Genomic DNA, 17500 nt, shown 5'->3' on the forward strand with positions numbered 1-17500 from the left:
TATAATTAGTTTATTGTGTTTTTAACCACATAAGTGACAGGAACAGTCAAACACATCAATCATCAAACCAACAAGGAAAAAAAAGGGGCAAAAAATCATAATAATAATAATTAAATAAGTTAATCAGAAAAAAATATGAGTTGCCATCTTTTTCCCTCTATTTTTTAATGTGTTTATTGTGTTTTTAACCACATAAGTGACAGGAACAGTCGAACACGTCAATCATCAAACCAACAAGGAAAAAAAGGGGGGGAAAAATCATAATAATAATAATAATAATAATTAAATAAGTAAATCAGAAAAAAATATGAGTTGCCATCTTTTTCCCTCTATTTTTTAATGTGTTTATTGTGTTTTTATCCACATAAGTGACAGGAACAGTCAAACACACGAAATGCTTTTTGTTATTTCCCCAACCCCCAACAAGTGACAAAAAAGGGAGAAAAAAATCATAACAATAAATTATCATTATTAAATTTAAAAAATGAGTTGCCTGTTTTTACTTTATTTTATTTTATTGTTTTATTTGTTTGTGTTTTTAGCCACATAAGTGACAGGAACAGTCAAACACATCAAATGGTATTATTTCCCCCACCCCCAACAAGTAACAAAAAAGTAACAAAATCATAGCAATAATTAATAATAACTAAATAAGTAAATCAGAAAAAAATACAAATAGCTTTTTTTAATGTATTTTTTTTAGCCAAAAAATTGAAAGGAACAGTCAAACAACTGTTTTTCTTGTCCCTCACGTCCAACAAGTGACAAAATAAATTCATAATAATGAATAATAATTAAATCAATAAATCAGGAAAAAAACAAGCTGCTGTTTTTTGTTTGTTTGTTGTTGTTTTTTATTTGTTTATTGTGTATTTAACAACAACATTGACAGGAACAAACATCAAATGCTTTTATTGTTTCCTCCACTCCCAACAAGTGACAAAAAAGAAAGAAAACAAAAAAAAGTTAAATAAATAAATCAGAAAAAAATATCAGTTGCCCATTTTTGTTGTTGTTGTTGTTGTTTGTGATTTTTAGCCATGTAGGAGACAGGAACAGTCAAACACGTTGCTAGTTTTTTTATTGTAAAAACTACTGTCGTTTTTACTGGAAATTTAAAAAAAGTTTGTTTTTAAAAAAGTACAATCCTGGTGACTAAATTGCTAGTTTTTTTTTATCGTAATAATCACGGTCGATATTACTGTGAATTACTGTATAGTAAAAAAAAAAAAGTACTTTTTTAATGGTAAAATTCGGACAACTAAGCTGCTCATTTTTTATCATAAGAACCCACAAAATTTTAATGCGCTTTACTGTAAATTCAAAAATGGTACATTTTTTAAATAGTAAAATTCTTGCAACTGAGTTGCTAGTTTTTTATCGTAAGAACGACTGTCGTTTTTACTGAAAATTTTTAAAAAGGTACTTTTACGATAAAGTTAAATTCCAGTGACTAAATTGATAGTTTTTTTTAATCGTAATAACTACAGTCAGTTTTACTGCGAATTATTGTATCGTAAAAAAATAACTGTACTTTTTCAATGGTAAAGTTCGGAAAACTGCCAGTTTTTTATCACAAGAACACAATTTTTTTAATGCGATTTTCTGGAAATTAAAAACTTTTTAAAATAGTAAAATTATTGCAACTGAGTTGCTATTTTTTATCGTTAAAAACTACTGTCTTTTTTATTGAAAATTTAAAAAAAGATACTTTAAAAAAAAATTAAATTGCGGTGACTAAATTGATAGTTTTTTTTAATCGTAATAACTACAGTCAGTTTTACTGCGAATTACTGTATCGTAAAAAAATAACGGTTCTTTTTTAATGGTAAAGTTCGGAAAACTGCCAGTTTTTTATCGTAAGAACACAATTTTTTTAATGCGATTTTCTGTAAATTAAAAACTTTTTAAAACAGTAAAATTCTTGCAACTGAGTTGCTATTTTTTATCGTAAAAACTACTGTCGGTTTTACTGAAAATTTTAAAAAAGGTACTTTTTAAAAAAAGTTAAATTCTGGTGACTAAATTGATAGTTTTTTTTAATCGTAATAACTACAGTCAGTTTTACTGCGAATTACTGTATCGTAAAAAAATAACTGTACTTTTTCAATGGTAAAGTTCGGAAAACTGCCAGTTTTTTATCGTAAGAACACAATTTTTTTAATGCGATTTTCTGTAAATTAAAAACTTTTTAAAACAGTAAAATTCTTGCAACTGAGTTGCTATTTTTTTATCGTAAAAACTACTGTCGGTTTTACTGAAAATTTTAAAAAAGGTACTTTTTAAAAAAAGTTAAATTCCGGTGACTAAATTGATAGTTTTTTTTAATCGTAATAACTACAGTCAGTTTTACTGCAAATTACTGTATCGTAAAAAAATAACTGTACTTTTTCAATGGTAAAGTTCGGAAAACTGCCAGTTTTTTATCACAAGAACACAATTTTTTTAATGCGATTTTCTGTAAATTAAAAACTTTTTAAAATAGTAAAATTATTGCAACTGAGTTGCTATTTTTTATTGTTAAAAACTACTGTCTTTTTTATTGAAAATTTAAAAAAAGATACTTTAAAAAAAAAATTAAATTGCGGTGACTAAATTGATAGTTTTCTTTAATCGTAATAACTACAGTCAGTTTTACTGCGAATTACTGTATCGTAAAAAAATAACGGTTCTTTTTTAATGGTAAAGTTCGGAAAACTGCCAGTTTTTTATCATAAGAACACAATTTTTTTAATGAGATTTTCTGTAAATTAAAAACTTTTTAAAACAGTAAAATTCTTGCAACTGAGTTGCTATTTTTTATCGTAAAAACTACTGTCGGTTTTACTGAAAATTTTAAAAAAGGTACTTTTTAAAAAAAGTTAAATTCCGGTGACTAAATTAATAGTTTTTTTTAATCGTAATAACTACAGTCAGTTTTACTGCGAATTACTGTATCGTAAAAAAATAATGGTACTTTTTAATGGTAAAGTTCGGAAAACTGCCAGTTTTTTATCACAAGAACACAATTTTTTAAATGCGATTTACTGTAAATTAAAAACTTTTTAAAATAGTAAAATTCTTGCAACTGAGTTGCTATTTTTTATTGTAAAAACTACTGTTGTTTTTACTGAAATTTTTAAAAAAAGGTACTTTTTAAAAAAAGTTAAATTCCAGTGACTAAATTGACAGTTTTTTTTAATCGTAATAACTACAGTCAGTTTTACTGCGAATTACTGTATCGTAAAAAAATAACGGTTCTTTTTTAATGGTAAAGTTCGGAAAACTGCCAGTTTTTCATTGTAAGAACACCATTTTTTAATACGATTTACTGTAAATTAAAAACTTTTTAAAATAGTAAAATTCTTGCAACTGAGTTGCTATTTTTTATCGTAAAAACTACTGTCGTTTTTACTGAAAATTTTTTAAAAAACGTACTTTTACAAAAAAGTTAAATTCCGGTGACCAAATTGATAGTTTTTTTTAATCGTAATAACTACAGTCAGTTTTACTGCGAATTACTGTATCGTAAAAAAATAACGGTACTTTTTTAATGGTAAAGTTCGGAAAACTGCTAGTTTTTTATCGTAGACCGGGATTTTCCAGCTAGCTGATACAAACCTCGATAACAACAACCAATCATTACCGAAAGTTGCGTAGTAAACACGTGAAAGTGTAACATTGTTAAAAAAAAACGTTTTTACGTACTTCCTGGGAGCATTAATGAGCTTTTCGGGGGGAAAAAAAATACTCACGGAATCAGATATTTTCTGCACAGGTGTGTCCTTTACCTGCCTTCTTTCCGCACGGGTCACATGGAAGTGGGCGAGACTTATCCCAAAAAAGTGGTATACAGGTGTTAGATGGGAATCCTGCACTTTATGTAAATGAAGCCCAAATCTTCCAAGCTCCGCCCTCTCGACAAGGTCCCTGAAGTGCACAACAATGCATCAATAACATTTTTAGTTTTATTTTTTAAAACACACTTTATTCCTCCCTCGCGTGTGAGCGTTCACTTCCAGAGAAACAGGAAGGACGATTGGAACGCCGTCGCCTGATTGGTCGCTGAGTCATGTGCTTTGCTGTGTCAGCACTTCTGCTTCTTATTTTATTATGTCGCTCCTTCAAAATCAACACAGAGCGGCCAATAGGAAGTTTGCTGTGTGGCCACACTTCCTCATTCTAGAATGTGTGTTTCTCATCTCACACACACACACACACACACACACACACACACACACACACACACACACACACACACACACTTTTTTTAACGGCCTAAGGCACAATCTTTAGCCTTTTTGCAGGTGCCCGTCTCGGCGTCAAATATTTTGTTACTTTACCAATGCTACCTGTTAGCATGCTAATGCTAATGCACATTTTTTTTTCCCCGGGAATTTTGTAGGTATACGTTTCAATCATATTTTAGTATTTTTGGTATGTAAGAATTTTTAATGAAATTTTAAGATATATTTTTGTATTTAACTTTTTTTTATTTTTCGCTTTTTCTTTTATTTATTTTTTATTTCACTAATGTTAAATGTTAGCATGCTAATGCTTATGCTAAAAATTTTTTTAATATTTTTAGGTATACACCTCAATCATATTTTGGTATTTTTAGTATGTAAGAATTTTTAATGAAATTTTGAGATATATTTTGGTATTTAACTCTTTTTTATTTTTCACTTTTTTTAATTTTTCGCTTTTTGTATTATTTATTTTTTATTTCACTAATGTTAAATGTTGGCATGCTAATGCTTATGCTAAAAAAAAAATTGGAATTTTTTTAGGTATACGCCTCAATCATATTTTGGTATTTTTGGTATGTAAGAATTTTTAATGAAATTTTAAGATATATTTTTGTATTTAACTTTTTTTAATTTTTCGCTTTTTGTTTTATTTATTTTTTATTTCACTAATGTTAAATCTTAGCATTCTAATGCTTATGCTAAAAAAAATTGTGAATTTTTTTAGGTATACGCCTCAATCATATTTTGGTATTTTGGGTAGGTAAGCATTTTTAATTCAAATTTAAGATATATTTTGGTGTTTGACTATTTTTTATTTTTGTGCTTTTTATTTTTACTGTTAGCAAGTGCACACCTCAGAGTAATATACTTTGGTACTTGACGCATGTCGCAGTTAGCATTTTAGCAAAGCATGCTCATTATTTTTAGCTAATTCAACAGGCATCCACCTTTGTGTCATATGTTTTAGTATGTCACTAATGTTAACTGTTAGCATGCTAATGCTAATGCTAAAAAGAATGTGAATTTTTAAAATATATACGCCTGAATCATATTTTGGTATTTTGGGTAGGTATGCATTTTTAATTCAAATTTAAGATATATTTTGGTATTTGAGCATTTTTTATTTTTGTGCTTTTTATTTTTACTGTTAGCAAGTGCACACCTCAGAGTAATATACATTGGTACTTGACGCATGTTGCAGTTAGCATTTTAGCAAAGCATGCTCATTATTTTCAGCTAATTCAACAGGCATACACCTTTATGTCATATATTTTAGTAGGTCACTAATGTTAACTATTAGCATGCCAATGCTAATGCTAAAATAATGTGATTTTTTTAGGAATACGCCTCAATCATATTTTGGTATTTTGGGTAGGTAAACATTTTTAACAAAATTTTAAGATATATGTTTGTATTTGACTATTTTTATTTTTTTTGCTTTTTATTTTTACTGTTAGCAAGTGCACACAGAGTGATATACTTTAGTACTTGACATATGTCGCAATTAGCATTTTAGCAAAGCATGCTAGTTCGTTTTAGCTCATTTATCAGGCGTACACCTTTGTGTCATATATATTTTAGTATTTCACGAATGCTAACTGTGATTATGCTACTGTTAGCGGGGCACTCTCAGCGTCATATATTTTAGCACTTGACACACGTCCGAGTTAGCATGCTAATGTTAGCATGCTTTTTTTTCAGGTAATTTAACAGGTATACACCTCCGTGTCATATATTTTAGTATTTCACTAATGCTAACTGTGATTATGCTACTGTTAGCATGGAACTCTCAGCGTAATATATTTTAGCATTTGACACACGTCACAGCTAGCATGCTAATGTTAGCATGCTGTTTTTGTCAGGTAAGTTAACAGGTATACACCTCCATGTCATATATTTTAGTATTTATCTAATGCTAACTGTAGGCAGGCTATTGTTAGCATATTAGCATTCCAATGTTAGCATTTTTTTTTATTTTTTTTTAGCTCGTTTTTTCGTGTCAGTCTCGAACTTCTAGGAGGAAGTTGTCGGGCGAGTTTGCAGGTGAGGGAGGGAACCGAACAGGTGGGAAAAACGTGCTTGCTCATCGTTAATCAGCATGAGTCAGCTCTGTTGACACACACACACACACACACACACACACACACACACACACACACACACACACACACACACAGCTCGCTCAGTTTGGCGGTGAGTGGAGAAAAGGGGGAATCGAACCCACGGGCGTGGAGTCCACCTGCACAGGTGAGTGGCTTTTTTTTCTCTCTTCACTTCAAACTCATTTAAAAAAAATGAAATAAAAAAAAACGTCATTAACATGTGCGTGCGCGCGCCCCCGCAGATGTCCGGCACGTACACGTACGCGTCCACGGCGCACTGCGCGCACCTGCTGCGCCGCCTGGACGAGCTGCGGCGGCGGGGCGCGCTCTGTGACGTCACCGTGCGGGTGGAGGGCCGCGCCTTCCTCGCCCACCGCGCCGTGCTGGCCTCGTGCGGCGACTACTTCGCGCATGCGCTCCACGGACACGTCGACGTCGTCACGCTGCCGCCCGAGGTGAGATGACGTCACTCTGTGTGTGTGTGTGTGTTGCCACGGCGACGCAAGCTGGGACTGCCGGCGGAGGATGACGTCACGTGGCGGCCACTTCATTAGGCACACGGTGGATTGTTCAGCAAAACAAAGATCGTCTGAATTCGACATGTTTGGGATTGTTCTTGTGCATGACGTCACAGTTCACTGCAAAAACGTTTTAATCCTAAAGCCCCCAGATGGTTGTCTCATAGACGATCTTTGACTAGCTTTTTTTGTTTTTGTACCAGATCATTGAAATGGCAAAGTGTTCATTTTCCATATAGAGGATCTTTGATTAGCATTTTTTTTTTTTTTTTTTTTTGCAGTAGATCATTAAAAACAGCAAAGTGTTCCTATCTCATATAGATGACCAGCAGTAGACGATTAAGAACAGCGTGGTCCTTCTGTCACATAGAGGATCTTTGATTGTAGTTTTTGCAGTAAATCATTAAAAGTAATTATTATATAGACAATCTTTGATGATATTGCAGTTGATCATTGAAAACAGAAAAGCCTTCCTAGAGGATCTTTGATTAGCATTTTTGTCATAAATTATTAAAAACAACAAAGTGTTGCTGTCTCAAAGAGATGATCTTTGACTGGCGTTTTTGGTGGAGATGCTTAATACAGCAAATGCATTCTTCTTACATAGAGGATCTTTGATTTTTTTTTTTTCCCAGTAGATTATTTAAAACACTTGTCCCTTTCGGGGTCACTGGCAAAGTGTTCCTGTCATATAGATGATCTTTGACCAGCATTTTTGTAGTAGATAATTTTGACAAACTTTGACAAATGCTTCTTGAGGATCTTTGATTAGCATTTTTTTTTGCAGTAGATCATTAAAAACAGCAAAGTGTTCCTATCTCATATAGATGACCAGCAGTAGACGATTAAGAACAGCGTGGTCCTTCTGTCACATAGAGGATCTTTGATTAAAATGTTTGCAGTAAATCATTAAAAACATTTAACATATAGACAATCTTTGATGTTTTTGCAGCGGATGATTGAAAACAGGAAAGCCTTCCGAGAGGATCTTTAACTGGCATTTTCGTCGTAGATCATTAAAAACAACAAAGTGTTCCTCACAGAGATGATCTTTGACTGGCATTTTTGGTGGAGGTGCTTAAAATAGCAAATGCTCCCTGGAACATAAAGGATCTTTGGTTATCAAGTATTATTTTTTGCAGTAGCTCATTAAAACAGCACAGGGTTCCTGACATATAGATGATCTTTGACCGGCATTTTTGCTGTAGACGATTAAGAACAGCGTGGTCCTTCTGTCACATAGAGGATCTTTGATTTTTTGTCATGGATTATTAAAAACAACAAAGTGTTCCTTGTCTCACAGAGATGATCTTTGACTGGCGTTTTTGGTGGAGATGCTTAATACAGCAAATGCATTCTTCTTACATAGAGGATCTTTAATTTTATTTTCTTTTGGGTTTTTTTTTGCAGTAGATTATTTAAAACACTTATCCTTTTTGGGGTCACTGGCAAAGTGTTCCTGTCATATAGATGATCTTTGACCAGCATTTTTGTAGTAGACTATTTTGACAAACTTTGACAAATGCTTCTTGAGGATCTTTGATTAGCTTTTTTTTGCAGTAGATCATTAAAAACAGCCTAATGTTCCTGACATATAGATGATCTTTGACCAGCATTTTTGCAGTAGACAATTAAAAACAGCATGGCTCTTCTGTCACGTAGAGGATCTTTGACTGGATCATTGAAAACAGGAAAGCCTTCCTAGTGGATCTTTGACTGGCATTTTTGTCATAGATCATTAAAACAACAAAGTGTTCCTGTGTCACAGAGATGATCTTTGACTGGCGCTTTTGGTGAAGATGCTTAATACAGCAAATGCATTTTTCTAACATAGAAGATCTTTGATTAGCAATTTTTTTTTTTTTGTGCAGTAGCTCATTTAAAACACTTGTCCCTTTCGGGGTCACTGGCAAAGTGTTCCTGTCGTATAGATGATCTTTGACCCGCATTTTTGGAGTAAAAAATGAAATATAGCATAGCGCTTCTGTCACATAGAGGATCTTTGACTGGAGTTTTTGCAGTAAATCATTAAAAACAATAAATAGACAATCTTTGATATTTTTGCAGTGGATCATTGAAAACAGGAAATACTTCCTAGAGGATCTTTGACTGGCATTTTTGTCGGAGATCATTAAAAACAACAAAGTGTTCCTGTCTCACAGAGATGATCTTTGACTGGCGTTTTTGGTGGAAATGCTTAAAAACAGCAAACACTTCCTGTTCCATAGATGATCATAGACCAGCAGTTTTGCAGTAGATACATAAAACACAGCAAAGCCCTCCTGTCACATAGAGGATCTTTGATTGGAGTTTGTGTTGGGTTGTTACTTGGTGTACCTAATGAAGTGGCCAGTACTTTTAGTGTTAAAGTCATTGTTAAATGTTAGGAAAGTATCAATATAGTGTCTAAATTTAAGACTAGATCCAACCGGTCTAATTCTAAGACTAGATCTAAGCAGTCTAAGTTTAAGACTAGCCCTGACCAATGTAAGTCTAAGACTAGATCTGACCAGTCTAAGTCTAAGACTAGATCTAAGCAGTCTAAGTTTAAGACTAGCTCTGACCAATCTAAGGCCAAGACTTTATCTTACCAGTCTAAGTTTAAGACTAGATCTGACCAGTCTAAGTCTAAGACCAGATCTGACCAATCTAAGCTTAGATCAGATCTGACCAGTCTAAGTCTACATTTGACCTATCTTAGTCTAAGACTAGATTTGACCAATGTAATTCTAAGACAAGATCTAACCAGTCTAAGTGTAAGACTAGATCTTACCAATCTAAGTCTTAAGACTAGATCTGACCAATCTAAGATGAAGACCAGATCTGACCAGTCTAAGACTAGATCTGACCTATCTTAGTCTAAGACTAGATCTGACCAGTCTAAGTCTAAGACTAGATCTGACCAATTCAATTCTAAGACTAGATTTAACCAACCTAAGTCTAAAACTAGATCCAACCAGTCTAATTCTAAGACTAGATCTAAGCAGTCTAAGTTTAAGACTAGATCTGATCAGTCCAAGTCGAAGACCAGATCTGACCAGTCTAAATCTTGAGACTACATCTGACCAACATAAGTCTAAGACTAGATTTGACCAATCCAAGTCTAAGACTAGACCTGACAATCTAAGTCAAAGACTACATCTAACCAGTCTAATTTTAAGACTACATCAGACTAATCTGAGTCCAAGACTAGATTAGACCAGTCTAAGTCTAAGACTAGATGTGACCTATCTAAGTTTAAGACTAGATCTGATCAGTCCAAGTCGAAGACCAGATCTGACCAGTCTAAGTCTTAAGACTACATCTGACCAACATAAGTCTAAGACTAGATCTGACAATGTAAGTCTAAGACAAGATCTAACCAGTCTAATTTTAAGACTAGATCAGACCAATCTGAGTCCAAGACTAGATCCAACCGGTCTAATTCTAAGACTAGCGCTAAGCAGTCTAAGTTTAAGACTATATTGGACCAATCTTAGTCTAAGACTACATCTCATCAGTCCAAGTCTAAGACCATATCGGACCAATCATGAAGTATACTGGCAGGTATAATGACAGTATGTATGTATACATAGAAATAGTACAAACCCCGTTTCCATATGAGTTGGGAAATGGTGTTAGATGTAAATATAAACAGAATACAATGATTTGCAAATCCTTTTCAAGCCATATTCAGTTGAATATGCTACAAAGACAACATATTTCATGTTCAAACTCATAAACTTTATTTTTTTGCAAATAATCATTAACTTTAGAATTTGATGCCAGCAACACGTGACAAAGAAGTTGGGAAAGGTGGCAATAAATACTGATAAAGTTGAGGAATGCTCATCAAACACTTATTGTGAACATCCAACAGGTGTGCAGGCTAATTGGGAACAGGTGGGTGCCATGATTGGCTATAAAAACAGCTTCCCAAAAAATGCTCAGTCTTCCACAAGAAAGGATGGGGCGAGGTACACCCCTTTGTCCACAACTGTGTGAGCAAATAGTCAAACAGTTTAAGAACAACCTTTCTCAAAGTGACATTGCAAGAAATTTAGGGATTTCAACATCTACGCTCCATAATATCATCAAAAGGTTCAGAGAATCTGGAGAAATCACTCCACGTAAGCGGCATGGCCGCAAACCAACATTGAATGACCGTGACCTTCCATCCCTCAAAAACCGACATCAATCTCTAAAGGATATCACCACATGGGCTCAGGAACACTTCAGAAAACCACTGTCACTAAATACAGTTTGTCGCTACATCTGTAAGTGCAAGTTAAAGCTCTACTATGCAAAGTGAAAGCCATTTATCAACAACATCCAGAAACGCCGCCGGCTTCTCTGGGCCCGAGATCATCTAAGATGGACTGATGCAAAGTGGAAAAGTGTTCTGTGGTCTGACGAGTCCACATTTCAAATTGTTTTTGGAAACTGTGGACGTGGTGTCCTCCGGAACAAAGAGGAAAAGAACCATCTGGATTGTTCCAGGCGCAAAATTCAAAAGCCAGCATGTGTGATGGTATGGGGGTGCATTAGTGCCCAAGGCATGGGTAACTTACACATCTGTGAAGGCACCATTAATGCTGAAAGGTACATACAGCTTTTGGAACAACATATGCTGCCATCTAAGCGCCGTCTTTTTCATGGACGCCCCTGCTTATTTCAGCAAAACAATGCCAAGCCACGTGTTACAACAGCGTGGCTTCGTAGTAAAAGAGTGCGGGTACTTTCCTGGCCCGCCTGCAGTCCAGACCTGTCTCCCATGGAAAATGTGTGAAGCGTAAAATAGGACAGCGGAGACCCCTGACTGTTGAAGGACTGAAGCTCTACATAAAACAAGAATGGGAAAGAATTCCACTTTCAAAGCTTCAACAATTAGTTTCCTCAGTTCCCAAACGTTTATTGAGTGTTGTTAAAAGAAAAGGTGATGTAACACAGTGGTGAACATGCCCTTTCCCAACTACTTTGGCACGTGTTGCAGCCATGAAATTCTAAGTTAAAAATAAAGTTTATGAGTTTGAACATGAAATATGTTGTCTTTGTAGCATATTCAACTGAATATGGCTTGAAAAGGATTTGCAAATCATTGTATTCTGTTTATATTTACATCTAACACCATTTCCCAACTCATATGGAAACAGGGTTTGTGTATCCCTGGTCTGATGACATCATCATGTTGTGTTTCCTAGGTAACGGTTAGTGGGTTCGAGCCCCTGCTGAAGTTCGCCTACACGTCTGAGCTCATCTTCAGCAAAGACGACATCTTGGAAATCCGCAACTCGGCGTCCATCCTGGGATTCCAAGACCTGGACGCGGCCTGTTTCGACTTCCTGCTCCCCAAGTTCTGCCGCTCCAGCGCCGAGTCAGCGCCGCCGTCCCGCCGGAAGACTTGCTGCCAGGAGACGGACAAGACACCCCCGTCCAAGGAGGACTCGGGCGCTGGTATAGACCTCAAACCTGCCTGCGATGCACCGGGAGCGTCTCAGACCAGGACATGCGGTCCAGGGTTTACACCGGGACCGAAGAACGCCGAGATCCAAGTGGCTCGCGGCAAAAGTCCGAGGTCAAGCAGCCAACATGGCTCCGGTGGACGAGGTGACCTGCAGACCGGACCGCAGGTTCAAGTCCAGAATGAAGTGAAGATGGAGGAGGCGACCCATCACCCGGTTGGTGACCTAGACCAAGGACCAGGAACCAGCTTCTCTGGCGGTTCTGCCGCGGGACCAGAAGATGCAGAGACCCCGAATCCGGACCAAGACGAGGCCAGACCTTGGGAGGCAGGCTCCGCCCTGTCCGAGAGCGAGGGAGCGTCCCTGTACTCGGGCGAGGACGGCGACTCGGAGACGGACGGGGACAGCGAGGCGTACGCCAGGGAGCGGGCCAGACAGGTACACCAGTACTCTCTAGACCAGGGTGACCAAAAGGGGGCCCCGGGGCCATTTTTAGGGACCGAATGTCCCTTTGGGACAGAGGACCCTATTGTTTTTCTAAGGTTTTATTATTATTATTATTCTGCCGCCTCTTTGAGCTGTAATTTGACCACTTTAACATACTTCAAAACTCACCAAATTCTACACAAACATCAGGACTGGCGAAAATTGCAATCTAATAAAAAACCAAACCCCAAAACTCAAAATTGCGCTCTAGCGCCCCCTAGGAATAAAACACAGACCAAACTGCTTGTAACTTCCATTAAGAATGTCGTAAAGACATGGAATGAAAACCTCTATGTAAGTCTGACTTAGACCTACATTTCATACACTGACTTCCTTCAGCAAAAGTCAACAGGAAGTTGGCAAAAACCCCTTCAAAAGAAATAATCCTAAAAAAATGTCATTTTTGCCTCTTTGAGCTGTAATTTGACCCCCTTAAAATGCTTCAAAACTCACCAAATTTAACAAACACATCAGGACTGGCGAAAATTGCGATCTAATAAAAAACCAAGCCCCAACACTCAAAATTGCGCTCTAGCGCCCCCTAGGAAAAACACAGACAAAACTGCTTGTAACTTCCGTTAGGAATGTCGTAGAGACATGAAACAAACACCTCTATGTAGGTCTCACTTAGACCTAGATTTCATACACTGACCTCCTTCAGCAAAAATCAACAGGTAGTTGGCAAAAACCCCTTCAAAACAAAATTTTCCTAAAAAATGTCATTTTTGCTTCTTTGAGCTGTAATTTGACCCCCTTAACATGCTTCAAAACTCACCAAATTTAACAAACACATCAGGACTGGCGAAAATTACGATCTAATCAAAAACCCAAAACTCAAAATTTGCGCTCTAGCGCCCCCTAGGAAAAACACAGACAAAACTGCTTGTAACTTGCGTTAGGAATGTCGTAGAGAAATGAAACAAAAACCTCTATGTAGGTCTGACTTAGACCTAGATTTCATACTCTGACATCCTTCAGCAAAAATCAACAGGTAGTTGGCAAAAAACCCTTTAAAACAAAAGTTTCCTAAAAAATGTCATTTTTGCTTCTTTGAGCTGTAATTTGACCCCCTTAACATGCTTCAAAACTCACCAAATTCTACACACACATCAGGACTGGCAAAAATTGCAATCTAATAAAAAATCAAACCCCAAAACTCAAAATTGCGCTCTAGCGCCCCCTAGGAATAAAACACAGACCAAACTGCTTGTAACTTCCATTAAGAATGTCGTAGAGACATGGAATGAAAACCTCTATGTAGGTCTGACTTAGACCTACATTTCATACACTGACTTCCTTCAGCAAAAGTCAACAGGAAGTTGGCAAAAACCCTTTCAAAAGAAATAATCCTAAAAAAATGTCATTTTTGCCTCTTTGAGCTGTAATTTGACCCCCTTAACATGCTTCAAAACTCACCAAATTCTACACAAACATCAGGACTGGTGAAAATTGCGATCTAATAAAAAACCAAACCCCAAAACTCAAAATTGCACTCTAGCGCCCCCTAGGAATAAAACACAGACCAAACTGCTTGTAACTTCCGTTAAGAATGTCGTAGATACATGAAACAAAAACCTCTATGTAGGTCTGACTTAGACCTACATTTCATACACTGACCTCCTTCAGCAAAAGTCAACAGGAAGTTGGCAAAAACCCCTTCAAAAGAAATAATCCTAAAAAAATGTCATTTTTGCCTCTTTGAGCTGTAATTTGACCCCCTTAACATGCTTCAAAACTCACCAAATTCTACACACACATCAGGACTGGCGAAAATTGCGATCTAATAAAAAACCAAACCCCAAAACTCAGAATTGCGCTCTAGCGCCCCCTAGGAAAAACACAGACAAAACTGCTTGTAACTTGCGTTAGGAATGTCGTAGAGAAATGAAACAAAAACCTCTATGTAGGTCTGACTTAGACCTAGATTTCATACTCTGACATCCTTCAGCAAAAATCAACAGGTAGTTGGCAAAAAACCCTTTAAAACAAAAGTTTCCTAAAAAATGTCATTTTTGCTTCTTTGAGCTGTAATTTGACCCCCTTAACATGCTTCAAAACTCACCAAATTCTACACACACATCAGGACTGGCAAAAATTGCAATCTAATAAAAAATCAAACCCCAAAACTCAAAATTGCGCTCTAGCGCCCCCTAGGAATAAAACACAGACCAAACTGCTTGTAACTTCCGTTAAGAATGTCGTAGATACATGAAACAAAAACCTCTATGTAGGTCTGACTTAGACCTACATTTCATACACTGACTTCCTTCAGCAAAAGTCAACAGGAAGTTGGCAAAAACCCTTTCAAAAGAAATAATCCTAAAAAAATGTCATTTTTGCCTCTTTGAGCTGTAATTTGACCCCCTTAACATGCTTCAAAACTCACCAAATTCTACACAAACATCAGGACTGGTGAAAATTGCGATCTAATAAAAAACCAAACCCCAAAACTCAAAATTGCACTCTAGCGCCCCCTAGGAATAAAACACAGACCAAACTGCTTGTAACTTCCGTTAAGAATGTCGTAGATACATGAAACAAAAACCTCTATGTAGGTCTGACTTAGACCTACATTTCATACACTGACCTCCTTCAGCAAAAGTCAACAGGAAGTTGGCAAAAACCCCTTCAAAAGAAATAATCCTAAAAAAATGTCATTTTTGCCTCTTTGAGCTGTAATTTGACCCCCTTAACATGCTTCAAAACTCACCAAATTCTACACACACATCAGGACTGGCGAAAATTGCGATCTAATAAAAAACCAAACCCCAAAACTCAGAATTGCGCTCTAGCGCCCCCTAGGAATAAAACACAGACCAAACTGCTTGTAACTTCCATTAAGAATGTCGTAGAGACATGGAATGAAAACCTCTATGTAGGTCTGACTTAGACCTACATTTCATACACTGACTTCCTTCAGCAAAAGTCAACAGGAAGTTGGCAAAAACCCCTTCAAAAGAAATAATCCTAAAAAAATGTCATTTTTGCCTCTTTGAGCTGTAATTTGACCACTTTAAAATACTTCAAAACTCACCAAATTCTACACACACATCAGGACTGGCAAAAATTGCGATCTAATAAAAAACCAAACCCCAAAACTCAAAATTGCGCTCGAGCGCCCCCTAGGAATAAAACACAGACCAAACTGCTTGTAACTTCCATTAAGAATGTCGTAGATACATGAAACAAAAACCTCTATGTAGGTCTGACTTAGACCTACATTTCATACACTGACCTCCTTCAGCAAAAGTCAACAGGAAGTTGGCAAAAACCCCTTCAAAAAAAATAATCCTAAAAAAATGTCATTTTTGCATTTTTGAGCTGTAATTTGACCCCCTTAACATGCTTCAAAACTCACAAAATTCTACACACACATCAGGACTGGCAAGAATTGCCATCTAATAAAAAACAAACCCCAAAACTCAAAATTACGCTCTAGCGCCACCTAGGAATAAAACAGACCAAACTGCTTGTAACTTCCGTTAAGAATGTCGTAGATACATGAAACAAAAACCTCTATGTAGGTCTGACTTAGACCTAGATTTCATACACTGACCTCCTTCAGCAAAAGTCAACAGGAAGTTGGCAAAAACCCCTTCAAAAAAATAATCCTAAAAAAATTTCATTTTTGCCTCTTTGAGCTGTAATTTGACCCCCTTAAAATGCTTCAAAACTCACCAAACTGGACACACACATCAGGACTGATGAAAATTTCCATCAAATAAAAAAACCAAACCCCAAAACTAGAAATAACGCTCTAGCGCCCCCTAGGAAGAACCACAAACAAATCTGCTTGTAACTTCCGTTAAGAATGTTGTAGAGACATGAAACAAAAACCTCTATGTAGGTCTGACTTACACCTACATTTCATACACTGACACCCTTCAGCAAAAATCAACAGGAAGTTGGCGAAAACCCCTTCAAAACAAAAAAATTCCTAATAAAATTCCACTTGTGCCTCTTTGAGCTGTAATTTGACCCCCTTAAATGCTTCAAAACTCACCAAACTGGACACACACATCAGAATTGGCGAAAATAGCGATCTAATAACAAAAAAACAAAAACAAAACTTAAAATTGTGCTCTAGCGTCCCCTAGGAATAAAACACAGACAAAACTGCTCCTAGGAAGAAAACACAGACAAAACTGCTTGTAACTTCCGGTAGGAATTCCGTAGAAACATGAAACAAAAACCTCTATGTAGGTCTCACTTAGACCTACATTTCATTTATTGACATCCTTCAGCAAAAATCAACAGGAAGTTGGCAATTACCCCTTCAAAACAAAAGTTTGGTAAAAACACGTCACCTTTTTTCAAACATTATGTCCTCTGAGCGCGTTTGTTGTGTCGGCTTCAAACTCGCACAAGAAACAGATTGAACCCTTCTGATCAAAAGTGGCGCAAAGAGTTTTTCTAACTGCTCCGGTTTTGATTTTACAAGACTTCAAAGAACTGCTGCGCTGATGCTGCTGCGCTGCTGCCGTCTCAAAATGGCCGCTTAAATGCAGGAAGCACCAGCGTGAGCACACAATGCAGAGAAGGTAGGTAAGGTGCAGGTAAAGATATGTTGACTGGGTGAAAGAAGGAGGCACCAGTTTGACTCCAGGATGCAGGGAAGGTAGGTAAGGTGCAGGTAAAGATATGTTGAATGGGTAAAGGCAGGAAACACCAGCAAAAGTCAGTCCCGTCCATCGCTGCTTGCAGCTTTAATTTGTTTTGTTTTT

The 17500-nt window shown here is 36.5% G+C and overlaps 1 protein-coding gene across 2 annotated transcripts in view; it reads left to right on the plus strand.

The window, feature by feature from the left end:
- The first annotated feature begins 6241 nt into the window (after nucleotides 1–6241).
- The window catches only part of bach1b (BTB and CNC homology 1, basic leucine zipper transcription factor 1 b), a 113437-nt gene continuing 102178 nt past the window's right edge, over nucleotides 6242–17500 (plus strand). The window contains exons 1-3 of one of the 2 annotated variants that reach the window (XM_061899362.1): nucleotides 6242–6476; nucleotides 6574–6786; nucleotides 12030–12728. In XM_061899362.1, the coding sequence (XP_061755346.1) occupies nucleotides 6574–6786; nucleotides 12030–12728 (912 nt within the window). In that variant the 5' untranslated portion in view covers nucleotides 6242–6476. The remainder of the gene's footprint in view (nucleotides 6477–6573; nucleotides 6787–12029; nucleotides 12729–17500) is intronic. The other variant, XM_061899361.1, reaches the window with a different exon arrangement.

The sequence above is a fragment of the Nerophis ophidion genome, linkage group LG04 (genome assembly GCF_033978795.1).
Source record: "Nerophis ophidion isolate RoL-2023_Sa linkage group LG04, RoL_Noph_v1.0, whole genome shotgun sequence".
Classification (NCBI taxonomy): Eukaryota; Metazoa; Chordata; class Actinopteri; order Syngnathiformes; family Syngnathidae; genus Nerophis; species Nerophis ophidion.